This window comes from Diadema setosum, chromosome 19, assembly GCF_964275005.1.
Source record: "Diadema setosum chromosome 19, eeDiaSeto1, whole genome shotgun sequence".
Lineage (NCBI taxonomy): Eukaryota > Metazoa > Echinodermata > Echinoidea > Diadematoida > Diadematidae > Diadema > Diadema setosum.
Genome location: NC_092703.1, coordinates 14,366,548 through 14,387,184, shown reverse-complemented (window position 1 = coordinate 14,387,184; position 20,637 = coordinate 14,366,548). Strand labels below are relative to the sequence as shown.

The following is a 20,637-nucleotide window of genomic DNA, read 5'->3' as shown; positions in this document are numbered from 1 at the left end:
AATGATCATCTGCAAAAATTCGCTCGATTCATGTTCTAACTTAAATTTGACTCCCTTATCTTCGATATTTCGTCAATCTGCTCAATAGAGAAATATATCGTTTTAAGCTACTTTAATCCTCGAACTGTTGAACTGCAATTGTCATCAGTTGCAACTGTGGCAAGGTGGTACTCATCATGTTTGTTTCAAACTGAGACGGAATTCATTATGATATTCCTTTCTTCTCTCTTACTTCAATGCCCTTAGGGATACTGACACTTGCGTTTCTTCCGCTTAAAAGGGGGCAAAATAGAGCGTTCAATCTAAGAAATTGCAACTCTGCTCCTCAATGGTTTATGAATAATAGAATGATTACAATAGGTGTTTTTATCTTTTTTTCTCATTTTTTTTTGGATAGTTTTATCTTCTTGTTTGGTCTCATTATACTTTGCCACATCCGACATGTTTTCAGATCGCGTGAACTTACGCCCCGAGAGGCACTCAAGACTGCCTTAATTTCCGCTTGAAGGCTGGTATCAAACACTTAAGTGTGTAGCTCCTTATTCAAACCATGAAGCTATGGAGAACTATGGTGCAAAATTCAACGGGAGAAAATGCACTGAATGTCACCAATGTGAAGTTGTTGTTTCTTTAATACTTACAAACCTAGAGTAGCAAAGGTGTCAGCTTGCTCTGATGAGTTACACCTGAAGGCCGACATCAAACACACAAGTGTGTAGCTCCTTGTTCAAACCATGAAACTACGGTGAGCTATATGGTGCAAAAATATTTTGAATGTCACCAATGCGAAGTCGTATTTTTTAAACACTTTCCCTACGGAAACCTGGTGGTCTGTGTCTTAAGTCTATGGGGGTTTCAGAATTCAGTGGTGGAATGGGTTAATATTCACAAGTTCAGAGTAGCAAAAGTGTTTGTATACATTTGTATATACGTACAGGCCTATATATATATATATACATATATATATATATATATATATATATATATATATATATATATATATATATATATATATATATATATATATATATATATATATATATATATATATATATATATATATATATATATATATATATATATATAATCAAATAAAGTCTGGGGCCCGTTGCATAAAAGTTACCATTATGGTAACTTTGCCATCCAATGGTAACTACCATGGCAACAATACTCAACAGCCAATCAAAATCAAGAATTCTATGGAAGTTACCTTTGGATGGCAAAGTTACCATAATGGTAACTTTTATGCAACGGGCCCCAGGTCATTCGTGACTCCCCCTCCCCCTGCACTTGCACCATTTCACCCCCCCCCCCTTTTTTTGTTTTTGTTTTTGTTTTTTTTTGCTGCGAGTAAATCTTTGAGAAGAGTTTTAGTCGTTCTGAATATCAGGAAAGGGCTGTCATCTCGTAAACATCATATTCATAACGAATGTTATTGTGACTGCCCCTGCAACGTTGAACATGTCATGAAACTGAAAATACAACAATTTACTGCATTTTATTTCTAAAGATTAGTTATTTTCATTCAAACACTTGATTTAGAAAATGTTATTTAACCTGAATCGGTGTCATTGCATTTTCGTTTCGTACATTGTATTCCTGAAGGGGAAAAAAGTGCAAAAATATTGAAAATGAAATTGAAACTGAATTAACCTTTACTGTACTATTGGTAACACCTATATGCACTCTGGAATTGGTACATTTCCGAGGACAATGACAATTCTTTCTTGACTTCCTTGGACTTGCAAAACTACTTCCATAATAATAATAACAATAATAATAATAATAATAATAATAATAATAATAATAATAATAATAATAATAATAATAATAATGATAATAATATAATAATAATGATAGTAGCCGGGAATCTCTGGTAGAGCAGTTGCGGCACTGAAGAGTCTACCATGTGTAAATAAGTTATTAAGTAAGTTATAAGTTATTATTATTATTATTGTTATTATTATTATTATTATTATTATTATTATAGGTTTTCCCATTCATTTTCAATTTTTTTTTTCATTCAATTTCACAAATTTTTACTTCAATTTCGTCGCGGAATGTCGAGAGTAGGCCAATCTTACATTCAAATTCGTCTTTCGTCGTTCATTTTCAAATAAAGTCCATTCAATTTAGTCATTTGGCATACATTTTCGTCATTTACAGTTCAAATTCGTCAGTCTCACTCGCAGCACTCAAAACAGCAGGATCGATTTCGTCTTTTGCCAATCATTTTCGTTAATTTTTCATTCATATTCGTCTCATATCTCTACCCGGTGTGATTTTCCAGTCATTCATGTATTTTTTTTCCTGTAACCGTTCACATTTTACATTCAGGAGTTAACATACACCTAAGTGCCCCCCCCCCCACACACACAGAACCACAGATACAGACACACACACTAGCAATCCGAGTACACACTGAAACAAACATACATGTACCATGTGTATATAAATATACGTATACCGTCTCTAAACGAAAACACTGACAAACAATTTCTAGGCAAACATGATTAAAGACAAAAATTTAAGTGTAGAATTGTCGCCTGTTTAATGTCAAAGAATGGATAACATAATTATATTTGCTGCTTTCCAGGGTATAAAATTTAAACTTTGCTTCATGCATTAGGCCTATGATGCGAAAACCTGAACATTACGAGTTAAAGTCCAAAATGTGACACTGACATACTGTCCTGGGTTATGACTTTTGACTGTCGTTTATCCTTCAATATTTTCGTTGGTTGTCTTGTTTTTTTTTTTGTGTATTGTTAAAGCACATGATTAGGGAATAATGTGTAACGATACAGTTTACGAGAGAAACTAAAAATATGTCGGCTTAAAGTTGGTTCACCATCAAAATAAAAAATTGACAACATCTGACTAATTTGAATGAAAAATTCATGAAATTGTGTGAACAAAGATGAATTTGATCTTCACATTCTGCGATCCGTCAGCGGGAGGGACGAATTTGAATGACAACTGACGATTTTGAATGCTATGTCTTCGAAAATGTTTGACGAAAAAAATTACAATGACAATTGACGAAATTGAAGTTCCACCTGCTTCTCGGGACGAAATTGAATGACAAAAGTGCGAAAATGGATGGGAAAACCTATATTATCATTATCATTATTATTATTGTTATTATCATTATCATCGTTATTATTATTATTATTATTATTATCATTATTATAATAACTATTATTATTATTATTATTATTATTATTATTATTATTATTATTATTATTATTATTATTATTATTATTATTATTATTGTTACTATTATTATCATTATCATCATCATCTAAACCCACTCCAGAGTTACGGAAAAGACACATCTGTGTTTACACGTCGGCAATTGGTCTCAGAGAGTCCACGTACATCCACTCCAATGCGCGGTACGGTGACATCAGCTTACAATAGTACATTCCCGCCAGGTTGGTGACGGGAAACTTGACGTCCGTGTAAAGCGAGCTGGAAGTCACCTGTTGGGAGGAAGCGGATGATAGAGTGTACGGTGAATGGGTGCGGGAACGAATTAGAACCAAGGAGGTACCTCCTTGATAGAGGCGCAGGGGCGGATCTGGGAATTCCGTAAAAAGGGGGGGGGGGGGCTTTACAAAATTAATGGAGCACACCCCTTCATCTCTTTTTTTTTTCCATTTCTTTTGTTGTAACAAGTATTCAAGGGGCGCGAGCCGGTGTGCTACCCCCTGGATCAGCCAATGGAGACGGAGGGGGGGGGGGGGGGGGGAGGGGGGGGGGAGAGAAAGATGTAGGTAGAGGGCAGTGGAGATATTGATGAAAACTGGTACGCACTTTCGGGGAAAAAAAAAAACACCAGTTATAAAATGCTACCGTATATTTCATGTGATGGAAGAGAAATACGAATGTGACTCTTAAGATTGCAATTCAGAAGAAAAGTGTGGTACATGGAGTTCTTTCTGGATTAGTTGTGAAGTAATAACGCGGAATTAAAAGCATTGTCATACATTTTTGCCAAAAAGTGATATAGGTTAGAATCGAGTGCAGTTTATTTAAAGGTGATCATGACAAAAACTCACAACTGTGCCATTTATTTGTTTGTGCACAAAATATTACGTAAATCTGTGTTTTTGGTCCAAAATGCAGCAAATACAACTCTACCCTGTTCACCTTAATGTATGAAGAGGAGAAAGAGAGAGAGAGAGTGAGAGAGGCACAGGAAGAGGGAGAGAGACCTCAAATGACACAGAGAAAAAAAAAAGCACAACAGCATTTTAAAGGTAGGGAATCCCATTTGCATGCCTTAAATAAAGAGTTGTATAAATACAGTGGTATGTTGAAGAGAGTATCATTTTAGAAACTCCCATAAAGTATTGAAAGTGGAAGGTAACATTTAGTACATTTTTATTGACCGTTAGATTTTGAATTGAATTTTTTTCGGGGCTCACCGTAAATTCCAGTACATAACTAGGCTACCTTTACAGACCCATGCACTGCATGTGTGTCCCTCATGTATATTTTGTGAAGAAAATTCATCAAAACTTACAAACATTTCTATATACATTCTTGCCACACACTCTATATGTTATTACATCAGCTCTTATACTTTTAGATTTGTGTTTATAGATAAAAAAAATACAGAAGACTGCAACAAAAAGGCTTAAGTGTGGCTGACACACAGAACTACTGAGTAGTTGAGCTTTGTGCATTATTCAAATTGTAGATAACTGTTGACTTCCAAATTTCTCAGCAGTGGCCTAAACAAATCCCCTGAGGTTCATATTTAATGTTTTGCTGCATTTTGGGAGGTCTGTAAAAGGTATCCCCTACCTTTAATGGTTCCTGTTTATACACAATTTTTGCGCACTATCTTTCAATAGGTGCAGAGTAAACATTGAGTGCAAATGTCTATGATCGTGCCCGCCAACTATTGATAAATTCGAGAGTCAACTTCGTTTCTTTCTTTCTATTTCTTCTTTTTTTTTTTTTTTTTGGATGGGGGGAAGTGGTCCTTCAGTTTTGCAAAGGTTAATGATATCTCGTGACAACAGTGCAATTAGTAACCTTGCGTGTAATGAGAATGACAAAGGTTAATGAGACCATTGGGAATCAATAGGTTCTTGTTGGATTTTGAATAATGACGTCATGCGATTCTATGAGGAATTAACAATTTAACTATGACATAAAAAAGGCTAAATAATGACAACGACAAGGAGAGTGATTATGATGATGGAATTGTGGAATTGATAGAAATCAAATGAGAAAAGGCATTGTCAAGGATAATGAGAGTAACCATGGCAACGAAACACAAAGCAATGCTGAAGAGAATCATCAAGAGAAAGATGTGAGATAGTCCTGATGTGTTTACCAAGGTTGTGTTGTCATTCTGCGTTTTGTATTCCACGTGAGAATTCACCCAAGCAGACCCTGTTGCCGTGATGACGTCATCGCCAAAGACGATGGGACGCCCTCTCTTCTCGTAGCGAAGCTTCACGACATCCGGAGCTATTTGGTACACATAATTGTAAGCGGCCTGCGTTGACATCCGCGCAAAAGCGTGTGGATATCAAAATAAGTGATGAAATTATTTTTAAAAATTGTTAAATGTATCAGGAAATACTAATAAAAGCCAGTTAAACTTATGTCCCTGTATGCTTTTCATATGACTGTGTTATTATACAAGTTTTCTCAGCTTTCCTGAGATATCGCTTCTCATCAGCGGCAAAGAGAGTTTTGCTAGATTGGTGAATCTCGATTCGTAAGCTGTCATTGCTCTTCCCAAAGTAAAATCTGTGATCTTTTGTTCAGTCGCTGGGCCCCCTTCCAGGACCGATTACTCACATCAACCTTACACCATCAACACTTCCTGCTGGCTATCAAAATAATTGGCCAGTACAAGATTGTACGAACGATTTTGTGATGGGATCTGTGAGACGATTATACTTTTCGCGAGTACTTTCCTCATTATTCCCAATAATTTCTCCACAGGAAAACAAACAATCGAACGGAGAAAAAAAACAAAACAAAACACGGAACACACATTCAAACTTCAATCTGTAGCCAAATACAACCTTTCATCACTGAAAAAAGCTAAAGCATGCATGGACTCATGATAAGACGTTTCTACACGAGAATAATGCTCTCCTCAATAAACACATAATAACAGCATACATTGTCGTGCTACTTTTAAAACAGTCAATACCTTTTGCAAATTTAATAACCCGGAACGCATCGAACAGTTAGTTATGTCGACCATAACGAACTCTAACACTCGTCCGAACTGTCTTTCCTCAAGACTAACATTGATGACGGAATTTTGAAAGGTTTCCCGTTCTCTAATGGAACCAAGGAGGGGTGGGAGACGACACGGCGCATGCGCAGTGCATTCCATTTGATCTCATCACCTCCGTAACGCTTTATATGGAAAATCTGACAAGATAAAAGCTTTGACTGTTCAAGCAAATGTGAAAACAGCAGGCAGACGACAGAATCGGCAACACACATCTAGTCCCTTATTGCTAAAAACTGTTCAATAGTATGAAGAGTCTGATTTGCTTACAAAACTTTTCGAAGAATGGTATCAATAATGGTCATCATTTTTTTTTACTTACACCGAGCGATGATATTTCATTTCTGTCTTTAATTGAATATACACGACACTCTAAAGACCTTACATTTCTTCTATATGTGCAATTAAAGTCTTTCCTCTTTTGCAAATACCTGATTAATTTCTTTACAGGTAGCCGAGTTGCTGTAAGTGTCCCCTGGTACAAATTTCTGAATGGCCACCTGGTTCTTCATCTTGGCTGCTATCTCGTCCGCCGAATCCATAATGTTCGATATATCGACCGGGTTACACGGAAACTCAACCTTTGACCTCGTGGTTATGATGGCGACCCCGTCGGAGCCTTTGACCACGCTCGGCTTTGACCTTTCGAACTCGCCCTGGTTTGTGTAGCCCACGTTGTAAACAGTGACTGGAGTTTCGTTGTCTTCGGGAAAGGCGGCTACTTGCATCTGTCAATTTCAATTTCAATTTCAATTTTTTTTTCAATTTCAAATCAAATTGTATTTCCAATATCACATTTTTAATGCACAAAAATTACCCGCAAAAAATGTAATTACTAATACCAAAAACAAAATACAAAGATATAAAGATATAGGTGAAATGTGTAACCTGTATCAAACGATTTATAACAAAATTATCGTGTTATTTGAAAAAAGGGGTCAACGTAGAAGACGAGCTTGTAGAGATATGGCTCATTCAAATAATTGGAAAAAAGAATGGTATGATAATGAGAGCACACGGAGTTCTCTTTCACACACACACACACACACACACACACACACACACACACACACACACACAAGCACAAACACACACACACACAAACAAACAAATAATATCATACAAACGATTGACGAAGCAGAGTCGGGGACTGCTGGACGAAACAACAGGAGACATTGGGAAAGGTCAGGGCGGTTAGAGTTGGAGTTCAACTCTGGTATGGAAGCCGCCATGCCACCAGGCTATGGTTACGTAATTTACATCACCATGTCACTCTTCCACTTCAAAAATATCATCAAAGGTGGCTGAATGAACAAAATACAAGCAATATGATATCTGCCTGATCTACAATCATTTCCAACTGCAATCTGAGTTGTACAAAATGTTGTCGGCATAACAGTGTCAACGGAGAATAATTATAGCACTTCATCAGCACTCAGCAGCAAATTATGTGCGTTTCATTTGAAGGCGCTTTTAGTAATCATTTCATGATTAATTCATGTCGAAATCCAGATCAACACTCTACCTTGATTAGTGTGGGGGTCACGTGGACTTACCTGAGCATCTATTACCCACGATGACATAGAGCCATCCCACTCAATATCCTTGACTGCCGTAAGGGGCGCTATCTTGGCTTTCGTCCCTGCATGCGCCCAGGCCAGACTCACAAAGGAACCGATGGTTTCCACATTGAGGTTGTATGACATGAAGTCGCTAGAAACCTGGCAAAACAAAAACAAAAACCAAAAAAAAAAAAACCCAAAAACCCAACCAACAAACAAAACAACAAAACAACAACAACAACAACAAACAAAACAAAGCAAAAAAGAACCATTTGTAAGTTCGTGAAGAGGGTAATATTCACTGGTCATTTGAAACTTCATGCAGTGCACATGGTTTCTTACACAAAAAGCTATATACGTATACTTGTACAAATATATATGTTATTTTTCTTTTTCTTCATATTTTTTCTTCTCTCGACTCAAGGGATTGGTGAATCGAGAATGACTTACATTATGACAACTATTTGTGAGACCTATAAAGTTATTAGACTCGTTTGTTGATTTGTTCGTTTGTTTGTTTGTTTGTCGTAAGGTCGTGAGTCGTATAGTGTGGGCGAGCTTAAGACAATTGAACATGTGAAGTATGAGGAATCTATTAGAAGCATTGCTTGTAGGGTGTATATAGATATCCAGATCTTGGTTATGATGACGGTCCTCTGAATTTCTATTACATAGAGAGTTGGATAATTTGTCTTTAAGAAATTGTTTAGCGACAGGTACATGTAATTCTCACTCGGATATTTAGCAAGCTGTGGTCGTTTGACGAACAGGGAATGGTTTCTGTAGATGGTCCTAGAGACCATGAAAGAAAGGACATATATCCTAGAGACACTTTAACAAACTCGCATCTTACAGAATCCTAATTTTGTTCTCTTTTGACGGAGACCATGAGGATAATAATTATGCGAATAACGACATTTAGAGGAGTGCTGATTGAGGATGCACTCGCTGAGCCGAAATCGCTAGAAACCCTAGACCTGCGGCCGTGAGCAATACCACAAGATCTCTGCACCTCAAATTGTCCGTGATGCAAACCCCAGAGGCAGTTTTGATGGTTGTTGTAGTTGTCTTGTAGATGTCATTACTTTTCTCATCAGCTATGTAAAATATCTATATCATTATCTTTAAAAAATTGTTACATGAAATTGTGATTTGTCGAATTGGTTATACCTTGTATCTTGATTTCTTTGTATTTCAAGGTCCTGAACTGTACTTTTTGATTCATGCGCGGGAGTCGCCCAAGCTTATGCACAAGTAAAATTTGTAAAGATTTTTTTTTTTTAATTTTCAATTTTTACACAGCGGTATACATAATAAGTATGCTATCCTATGCACTTTCCTTGCTAATACACTCTCCAAATGCTGATTTGCTATTTTTCGTACACAGTTTTATGATTCAGTAAAGAGCATGTATTCATGATCATATAGTATTTATATAATGTATATATATATATATATATATATATATATATATATATATATATATATATATATATATATATATAAATATATATAAACATATCTATACATATACACACCAATCTCTGTACGTGTGTGTATGCGTGTGAGAACAAGAGAAAGATGGACAGGTGGGAGAGGGAGGGAGGGAACGGGAGAGGGATTGAAGAAGGGAGTGACAAAGGGTAAGGGGGAGGTAATTAATTTATCACTAATGACATAAAGATGAATGAAGATACTCTAGTAACGCACCTTTGCCAAAAGTGACCACGCCTCTGATGCATTGACGTCAGCCGGAATATCCTCCCTGACAACGAGAGGGGGCGGGGCGCCGGAAGAAAACTGAAAATGGTTCACGCCCTCTACAGTAATGACGGGTTTTGTGGCCAGCGCAGCGAGATCATCGGCCGCGATTTCTTCTAATTCTCTGCCAGGAGAAATCGTCAAAAAGCAAAACATGAAACACACCGTGTAAATGAACAAATGAACAAATTAAAAAACAAGCAATCACAGAAACATAACAAGGCCTATGCATTTATTTCATTTAGTTGTTTTTTTTTTTCAATTTTTACTCAGGGAACTTGCTAATTGTACAAGTTCTTCTTTTTTTCTGCAAGTTTCCTCCATATTCTCCCATATTCCTAACTAGCGAGGGCTATGTTAACTCACAGTGAATTCATCATGACAACTATGTAAATCATGTGTATCTATATATGTGTTTGTAGGTGCAGCTGTACAAGTAATTTACTTTTGTAATATTATTGTTTGCATTTGTATTAGGGCTTCATGACATTTCACCTTTTCACCTGTTTGTACAAATCAATTATGTTACTTTGAAATTATTTTGCAATATTTGGATAGGGAAACAAGTAAATAAATGAAATGAAATGTTATTTAAAACATATCTGTACCAGGCCTACCTGACTTACAACCAATAAACGTATTACTGCCGGCGCAAAAGCTCAGTGCACTATGCAAAGTGATATGTAATTTAGCGCCATCGCATCTACGATGAATTTAATATATGTTACTGCCATGGTATCTTTCATTAGATTTGTACATACTCATTCATATATGCACGAACATACACAATCATGTATGTATATGTATGTATGTATATATATATATATATATATATATTGGATGCCACCTTAGAGATACGATACATGGTTGTAATTACTGTATTGAGTAGATACATTTTCTTTTTTGTCTCCTTAACGCTCTCAACTATACACTGTATTCTATTCCGTTCAATCTATGCTTCATTGCTGACAACGGTTAATATACATTTTCCTCAGGCAGATGCACCTCAACCTTTTGTATTAAGAACGTAACAAATTATAGATTTCTCCCAAGGTTCTCATGTTTTCAAGCTCTGCTTTCGTGTCAGCACCTGCAACCCGTAAAAGATTCCGCAATAGAAAATACATTTTACATCGATCATTATTACGATTAGATACGAAATCTAACACACCCCTATAGTTTCTTCGTATATTTTGTTTTTGTAAAATATTGGTTATGAAAACGTTGAAATGAAATGAATTTGAATAAATGAAATAAAACGACAGAGATATAGATCAACATGCAGAAGCTACAAGAGTCTGCTTCTCTCCCTCGGGCAAACTCCCCCGTGCTGTTTTAATTTCCGGTGAGATAGTTGCAGTTTATGATTTCTCCCTAGTTCGTTTACCTGACTATTGGATCCCACTGCATGGGGAAATAGTTTTGTCATAATGATAAAGCTAGATCCGGATGTAGAGAAACCAGCCGTCTTATAGCATTCTTACGAAACGGAAATAAATAATTATCACTGCCACGACAATGCATATAAGAAATGCGACAGTCGCTTCTTTTTTTTAAAGAATTTTCAGAGAAACGCCTAATCTGCCGTATTTTCATAAATCTTTCAATCTGCAACACAATAGAACTATGTGTCCTTTATACATCCACCCGCAAGTCATTTAATGCTGCTGTTATGACGTCACATATCTTGCAAATAATAACAAAAAATCTTTAAGTTCACAAAATGATAATACATACAGGGAATCAACATTTGAAGAAAAACTGCATTGACATCAATGCTCAAATGAATTACCCCGTTGTCCGTGCTCGAGAGAACCACGGGAAACAAGTTATACATTTTCGTTCACATAATTTGATAGTTCCTTTTATTCATTTCAATTTTGTTGATTAGCGCATTGTAAACATATATGTCCGTCTTTACATTCAGCTACGCTCGGGTATATGTTTAGACGTAGTTATTATCATTTAAAGTGCTACAATGCTTAATGTAGTAAGCATAACCAACACAAGCTCCTGGTCAATGCTTATATACTTAAAAGTGTGCCATACATATATTTTCACCTTTTCACTGAAAGCTCTTCGAAACAGATTTTCTTCAATGTCAATGGTGTTGCTATTTTATGAGAAAATATTTCGTATTTGTAACAATCCCTCCCTCCCCCCCCCCAAAAAAAAAAAAAAAATCATGGCGAAGGAGTGTAACATATACACTTTACTATTGATTATGTTTTGATTGATTTATCAAGTTTTGATTGGATTAATTAGTGGGCGATAGGGGTGCAGGAGTATAGGTGTGTGGAATAAACGTATGGTGACACATTATGTTTGTTTATTCTTTAATCTGTAATCATACAACTTTAAAATCCACACCTGAAGGTCTTGGCAATCCGTGTGATTCGCACCTGTCCGTCCAGGTCGCCGCTGAGGTGCATGACCGGGGTGGGGAAGGCTCGGAGACTCGCCGTGGACCCGGTCAGATACGAGCCCCACAGCATCATGCCCCGCGCGTCATTTGGACGATTTTTGACGTAAGTCTGTAAGAAGGTGCCTTTGATATCAAGAAACGATGGAGGAGAGGAAGAGGGGAGAGGGTGGGAGGGAGGCAAGGTGGGAGGAGGTAGGGGAGAGAATGGTGGAAAGGAGAGGGTCAGACGCAAAGAGCAGGGGGAGAAAAATAGCAGCCAGTTGATGGGCCGAATTCAATTCAATTCAATTTCAATTTTTATTTCATTTTTCGACAAAAACATATACAGCACACATCATTTTTTTTTTTGGTGGTAACAGAAAATAAAGTGCGTAAAACTATGTAAGGTGAAAAGAGTGTACAATGATATGGATTAGAACCTTACGATAATCATACATTGCCATAAAGCTGAAGTGATCAGAGGAAAGTAAACAATATGCAAAATTTGAAAAATGGAGGGACCCAATAAAATGACAAAGCTTGTAGGATGTGAGCCCCTCAGAAGAAAAAAAAAAAACATCAATTGAAAGCACGGCAACTGAAACAATTGAAATAAGCCTTTTGAAGAAAAAATAACACAAGTGCAGGAAGATGATCTTCATTATCATTATTGCTATCATGATCATCGTCATCTTTATTTTTGGAGTAAATATGATTATGATTTCATTACTTGAACTGCACAGTCTGCATAAGTGTACAGCAGAAATCATTCTAAGATTTTATTCATAGCTGCACCTTGACTGCAGGCAAAGCCGGTACCAATATCATGCTCAATAAGGATGGTCCTTCCCCTTTGTAAGTTCAATCTTTGCTGAAATCTTGCCCTTTATACTATATACCAGCGCTATTTGCGAATTCATTGATGATAACTATTATTGATAACAATGATAATACGTGTTGATTGTTCTATATATATGTATATCACTGCAGAGAATGGTCATTATGCATTTTTTGTTTGATTTGACTCCGGTACGGGCCAGTTCAAGCAACGATAACACGTTGAAAAAATAAGGAACACATCTTTCCCCCCCCCCTTTTTTTTTTAAATCTGTAAGAGCAATAAACACAAAGTCGTCAAAGTGTGTGTCTGGCAAACTGATTAAAAAAAAAATTAACCAATTCTGCCACCCCCCCCCCCCCAATTCTACTGACCATGCATGCAAGTGATAAACCTAACCAACACGCAACCTTTTATTAGTCTTATGGTGACCATGCTTTCACCACATTTATTTTCATGCATGTATTCATATGACGTACATAATAAGACTCCGGGAATATACACCACCATTATACGTTCTGAAACGGCGTGTGAATAACACGGAATAAGTACCTTGATTAATGATGAGAGTATGATTTGCCAGAACAAATAGAATTGATATGAAAATAATATTAGCAGTTTGTGAAGGATTTTTTTTTCCAGCCAGGAACTGGTGAACGACGACGCTTTAAGCAGAATCACGAGTTCGTGTTTCTAGGTATAGTGTAATTGTTTTCTCATTTCCCACGGAGTCATCAACCTGTATAAGGCTTCATAAAAAGAGCAATATCTATATATGAGGCATGTCAACCGCTTTATTCAATTTATCATTCGTTTTTGTACAATCATTGTTCAGAATCGGGATAAAAGATTGGAACTCATAACATTTCCGATCATTCTTATTACTGATAATACCTTAAAATGATATTGGTACAGAATCTGTCTATTCTTTAAAATTGATAGGAAACATGTATTTAGCAGATATACTATAGTACGCTACTAGATCACTGTAGCGATGACGGGGGAGATGTAGATTGTCATAAGTGATGAAATAGGAAACGTGAATTCACATGAAACGAATCACTTCTGATCAAAATGTTTGTATGATATGTTCGATACTGTCTCGAACGATAAATGCTCAGCATGTTATCCATACCTCCCAAGGAATGACCGGCCATGTAGATCGGTGTGTCCGCGGCCATGCCCCTGTCTTTCAGCTGTGTCGTTGCCATTCTGATGGCTCGACTTAGCTAGAGGAGAAAGGAATACAGAGTAAAAGGTAGATAAGTATACTATTAATTTATGTAGCGTTTGAATATTTGATTTGAAATTGTATTTGCAGTACATGTACATGTAATAATGCTCACTTTTTGCATATATTTAATGTGAATGATTATTGTATTTCATTTCATTTCATTTATTTCCACAGGGTAAATAAAAAGACATACAAACATTACATAAGCGCAACTTACATCATGCAAGATGCAACAAATATATAACACGTGGTGGAATCAACAATAGGCCATAATGGCCTTTCAAAGGCTGATCCCTGACAATTAAAAATGGTACAATTGTTGATAACGATCACATAACAAAACATTACAGAATACATTGGACTATACAGATGACAAAAACATTACAATAAACAAGCGATTAGGCAAGCAATATATCTAACTCATTCATGCGTGTGTCAAACGAGATTACTGAATCAAAAGAAATTGTTTATACTTTCTTTTTAAGGACGAAAGACTTATGGTACTTTAATGTTATCTGGTAGGTTATTCCACAAAAGTGGACCAGCATACCTTATAGTACGTCTAGAAGCATTGTATTTATAAAATGGGATATATAACTTATTACTTTGACGAGTACTGTATACAACTCGAGTATTGTTTTCAATGAAGCAGTTGTCTTAAAAAATTTGGCAAGATATTGTTGATATAGGAATATGTGAATGTGCAGGTAACAAATTTATCAATTTCATACACAGATAACAATTTTAGCTTTTTAAACAAGGGCCCTGTGTGGGTTTGGCGCTGTGAATGGGTAATTATTCTTATTGCACGTTTTTGTAAAATATAAATACGGTTCAAAAGAGATTTAGCACATTTACCCCTGATGATATTGCAATACATAAAGTGAGGCAAGATCATGGTATGATATAAACTTAAGAGTATGTCAGAAGGAACTATTGCACTTATTCTATTTATTGCTCCAGTTGCCCTAGATACTTTAAAACATTTATCCTCAACATGATATTTCCATGTCAAATGATCGTCAAACGTAACTCCTAAAAAATTGTACTGTTTTGTTTCGTTTGTACATTTACATCAAGTACACGCAATCCAGCCTCTTGGCTGCTATGTACTTTCCTTTTGATGAAATAAACCAATATCTATCTATCTATCCATCTATCTATCTATCTATCTATCTATCTATCTATCTATCTATCTATCTATCTATCTAGTTTAGTATAACTTCATCAACACTTAATTTTGTTAACTTTTATTTTCAAATTAATTGTGACTGCAACTTGACACTTGCCTATCTTCATAATCATTACGCCATGTACGCACCTTCTTAAAAAAAAATAATAAAGTTTTTACATGATGTCTAGCACATGGTTCTTTGGTTGAATGTTTCTTGTGCGACAATACCTGTCTGTTTTTACATGTAACAATATATATATATATATATATCTATATACATGTAATAAATGGATGTACTAGTATGTATATACATATGTTATCATTCTTATTATTGTTATTATTATTATCATCATCATCACCATCATTATCATTACTATTAAGTATTTTGTATGTAGAAAAGCAGAATGAACTGGGGTCATTCCAAGAGACTGGCACCCAAAAGTTAAACTGCCCATGAGATCGACATTGAAAACAGGTCTGAGAGTTAAATAGCCCATGAGCTCGTCACTCGGGAGACAAGGCCCACGAGTTATTTGTCACTAGGCAAAAAAGGCCCGCGATACCGACATTACATCATGAGACTTAATGTGCCCGTCCCATTGGGCCATTTTTGCTTAATCACAGTTAATAGTGTCGAGTTCATGGGTTGTATAACCCGTGGGCTATGATTCGTGGGTGTCAAACCCGTGACGTGCACCCAAATGAACTTTCATAAAGTGTTTTTATTAGAAAAACGTGAAAATTGAATTGAAATTAGTTGAGCTGAAAAATTAATCGAAGTATGTATTCAATAATAATCACGGTGTAGATAGGTCTCAGAGAACAAAATCTATAGTTACATACTACAGATTATTCAAATGCTGATCACTCAAAACTTTTAAAACGAGAGTTGTTGTTTTTTCTCTCTCTCTTTCTACAAAGAAGAAGAAGATAGACAAACAAATTATCATCCTAGAAAGCTGTCTTGATTTTTATGTGGGCGTTGTTCGAACATTGTAACAGATTCGGCAAATCATATCTAACTCGAGATGAATACATATTTGCATAAATCATGTCATCTTTGATCATAAATATCACTTGCAATGACTGACGTTGGATCGAAGGGCGAGGGACAGAAAAAAAACTTACGAAAACGTAAATGATGATAACAAATTTGCAAGACATGCAGGTAAAAAGACTCACAAAAAATAAGTGGGCCACTCTGTGCACTAGTAAAGGGCAGTGACTTGGGATTGTTCATGTTAGAATATGTCGTGCCGATAGCAAATTTGTGAGGCACGCAGGTAAAAAGACGAATATAAGTGGGTCACTCGGTGCCCTAGTAAAGGGCTTGAGATTGTTAAAATCAAGTGAGCGGCTGAGAAGAAAAGGGTGTTAGGGATCTCTGATATGTTATTTGTAGTTTATCGTTAAAAATTGATACCAAGGTTATTCCACTGATTAGACGCGTTGGGCAAAACAAGACTGGTTCTTATCAAACGGTGGGTGACACATCTTATCTCAGGGAAAAAAAAAAGAGAGAAGAAAAAACCGACAAATGTGATGACTTGTAGATTTGAGTTTAAAATCCAAAAAGTTAACAAGCAATCAAGCAAGCAAGCAACAAACAAACAAACAAACAAACAAACAAACAAAGAAACAGATAAATCTTTTACTTTTGGTTTGTAATATTGTTGAGGAATTATCATCAGAATTTGCTCGCGCGTGAATGTTAAGATCTGGCCAGAAGGAAAATTCTTCCCTATGTCATTGAGGGTTTCACCCTTTCTTACCAACCTAGCAGGATTAGAAAAAGGAAGAAGCTGTGGTGTTGGGTTTTTTTTTTTGTCACTAAGAATCTGATTTCCTATAGATGAATCTAACATAATGTCAGAAATTATTTAGAGCATAACATCAAAACAGGAAAAATATTATTGTTGATGAAATATGCAGACCGTCAAATTCAAACCTTATACTTATTTAACGGTGTTATTGACTTACAATGAACACACTCCTATGTAATAGGCACCAAGCGAATTACACATGCTTTATCATGGCAGTTTTCGTTGACGTTACATCAACGCTACTGTCAAAAGATTTCTGCGACGTAATGTTGTCTTAGTCTCTCATCTCTCCCCCCCCCCCTTATCAAGAAGCCTACTCAAATTTCTGCCGTCACAGCAATTTTGATTGATAATGTTTTTGTGAACAACTCTTTTTTCTTCGGACATCACTTTTGGCGTAATAGTATGTGATGCTTCCAGTCATTTTCACCATCTTTTTTTTTATGCTGTCGAGCCCAATTTAATCACCTGTGAGACTCCCCTTCATTCAGCTCGAGTTTCAGTGATATGCCCGAAGCTATTCAGAAGTGTAGGGAGATACTAGGATCCCATTATAGTTGGTCGATCGTTCATCTTCAAAGAGGCGCAAATTTGTATAATTATTTATATGTGAAGCGAAACAGGCGATGGCATTTAGAGTTTCATTACATGGACTGCAATTATTCCGATTTTTTTTTTTCTTCAAATGAATAGTTATTGCTATCGTTGATTTGAAAGGCAAGGAAGTATTTTTGCATAGTGATACCTGGGGATGAATTGGTAACATCCAGAAATTTATAACGAAGAATACATTTAGGCCTATAACTAAAACTATTATTGAAAATTCATTGTACGTGAAATATAACTTAATCCAAGTATGTATTTTTGATTCAATCAATAAAGACAACTTTAAATGAACTTAGTAAGTTTTTTTTTTTTTTAATCTTAAAACAGACAGGCTAACAGGAACATGCGAGTTTCGATGAAGTAAGAAACATTGTGAATTCCAAACCAAAAAGAAATATTGACAAACATCGTTTGGATGAAGAAAAAAAAAAACCCAGAGTGGCAAACATTACGGCAAACCTCGATTGGATTGGGCGTGTCTTCGAAATAATCGGTGGTGAGGGCGACCCAGAGTTTGAGCGGGGACGCTCTCTGGATGCTCTGGGCAAGTGGCAGGTAACTCTCTCCTCGAAGTTGTGCCCCAGGTATCACGATGAGGCCAGCCTCGGTCTCGGCCTCACCGTTCACGGGCTCGACGACCACGGCCGAGAGCCCGTGAACGGTAACGCCAAGGCACGCCAGTCCGATCAGGACTACCAGGATTGGTCTGCTGAACAAAGTTATCGCGTTCATCCTCGACTCGTCGTCCGCCACTCGATGCAAGGAAGGGACAGAAATAGATGCGACCTGTTCAACCTGGCTGTTTTGGTTGGGAGTTAAGATTCTTTAAAACATCGCTTCATGCAGAGAGCAATTATGCAAAACACATTATAGATTTTATTTGATAGCTTCTTATACAAGCACTGTACAGCTAATCCATTATAATGAGCTTCCCCAGTTGATCTTATTTGACTGAAGTTCAAAGTCCGTGGGCTCTTTTTCGGAGCGAGCAAGGACCTTTAAACTGAATTTTGATTCTCACCATCTGTTTTGACTAAAAGGAAAAATCTTCACTGCATGGGAATTGTGGAATGAATACAACGAAACCATCGGAAAATTATGAAATTGTATAATAAATAATATTATATTATAGATATGGTGTATAAAGATAAAGCTTGGACGTTTTGTATCGAAGTAATAATAGTCTCTAAACCTCAAAATTATTTGAAATATAAATAATGTAAAGAAATTACAAGAGACTTCTATTTTTTTTTTTTTACTAATGAAAAGGATGCATTGCTTTGACTTGTTAATGACATCAATTATATTAAGGGTAATATCGTTTTCCCGTGTTTTCTAAAAGAGGTACCTTGTAAGTCGATGGGTGGATATGTTAGAAAATGAATTCTCTTTATATTTTCTCCACATCTTTGTTCTGCAGTAATGTCACGAAATGATGCAGTCTTCTTATTCCAGCGATGGCGGCAGCGAAACCTTAAAAATTCATAATATTTGAACGGGCTGATCGATTTTTACTGAGGTATTTTACTAATGTTGCGGCATCCATATGTATATTATTTTTTCTTTGTTGAACATTCTCTTTAAGCAGATCATTTCAGATGAAACATCATTGTCACGTTTGATACGGGATCTCTTATCACATTAAAACGTTGACTGTGACGTTCAGTTCAGTAATCACAGATACTTAATGTTAAGTCAACACAAATTCTGCCATTTGTCAAACAGCAGGTATATATTTATATCAAAAGATAATGCTAATAATGGCAGTTTGCTTATGACACCGAAGTAACGCACAATTAAAGTAAACGACTCAATTAGAATCTTAAAGCCACGTAGCGAATATAAGAGTATACAGCACGTTATCTCTGTAATTAGCAGGATCTCGTGGCAGGCGTCTAATCTTAATGAGGATTTATGCGATTCCACGTTTGACATTGCGTCAGGTTAAGCACACTGTAAACACTTAGGCTTTCTTTTGACTAGTTACTGGTAAGATATTAAAACGATGTAGGCTCCTTGCTTTGTTTTCTACTCCTACTTCTACTGTTGTTATTGTTAGTGGGAACTCTACGTGAATATTAATATGTTTGATTCATCGTCAATCTTATAGTTACGTATAACAAAAAAGAAAATCGTGAATCACGTGCCGAATGCACGCGATGTTTGTTCGTTTGTTTGTTTTTATTTCTGCTCTTTCAAATCACGCATAACAAAAGAATACATACATACGTTATTGAGCATAACATTAGTCGATGTATAAAGCTTAGCATACTATGTTACAAAATAATTCAAAAGGAAATCTTAAAGATAATAATTGTAAATTAGCTACATAATGACTGAATATTCGTTCAAAATATGTTATTACGATAACCAAAATTTAGAGAAAAAAAAAACAGAGAGAAAAGGGGATCTGAGGTAATGAACTTTGAGAATTTATGTAACTGTAGTAATTGTAAGAGAAGAAGAGGGGGAGACCGCGATCATAAGCAACTGCTTGACATAATTCGAGGCCTCGCGGTAAAATCTGAAATTAAGTTTGACTTATACATAACTAAGGAAAGTGTTTACAAAATAGAATTTTGTAATTGACAACGAAATATCGTTATAACTGTTTGTAAACAAAGAGACAGGGGAAAATTAGTAACAATTGGTTTTTATTTAATTTGTTTCAAGGAACAAATGTAAGAAGCTTGAATTTTAAGTAAACAAGCTATTACTGCTATACTGTGTTGAGGTGAGTTATGTGCTGTGTTGTACAGGGCGTAGAGTGTAGTTTTGTAGATTTGACATTTGGGTTTAATAGTTGGGTTTGATTCAGTGTAGGTCCTAATAGGTATGTATGTCGCGTGTGTGTCTGTAGTATATTTCTGTTTCTGTTTGATATGATCGTCGCTATTGTGATTTGAAATAGACTCATGCAACGCAGTTACACAGCTCCCAATATACCTGTGTGAGACTATC

The 20,637-nt window shown here is 36.1% G+C and overlaps 1 protein-coding gene across 1 annotated transcript; it reads right to left on the bottom strand.

Annotated features, from left to right (window-relative positions):
* Positions 1-3,344: 3,344 nt before the first annotated feature.
* LOC140242289 (uncharacterized) lies at positions 3,345-18,408 on the bottom strand. The gene is made up of 8 exons (XM_072322032.1): positions 18,136-18,408; positions 13,975-14,068; positions 11,968-12,145; positions 9,547-9,721; positions 7,831-7,995; positions 6,706-7,002; positions 5,354-5,518; positions 3,345-3,485 (listed from the first exon to the last, which is right to left on the bottom strand). Exons 1-8 carry the CDS (start codon positions 18,406-18,408, stop codon positions 3,345-3,347), a joined length of 1,488 nt encoding a protein of 495 aa, XP_072178133.1.
* Positions 18,409-20,637: the final 2,229 nt, after the last annotated feature.

Bases quoted from the DNA above. Each gene is read 5' to 3' on its own strand.
- LOC140242289 (XM_072322032.1), bottom strand. From the start codon at position 18,408: ATGAACGCGATAACTTTGTTCAGCAGACCAATCCTGGTAGTCCTGATC. The intron at 12,146-13,974 runs GTATGGATAACA...TTGATATCAAAG, and splicing joins GGCCGGTCATTCCTTGGGAG to GCACCTTCTTACAGACTTAC. The intron at 7,996-9,546 runs GTGCGTTACTAG...TTGTTTTGCCAG, and splicing joins CGTGGTCACTTTTGGCAAAG to GTTTCTAGCGACTTCATGTC.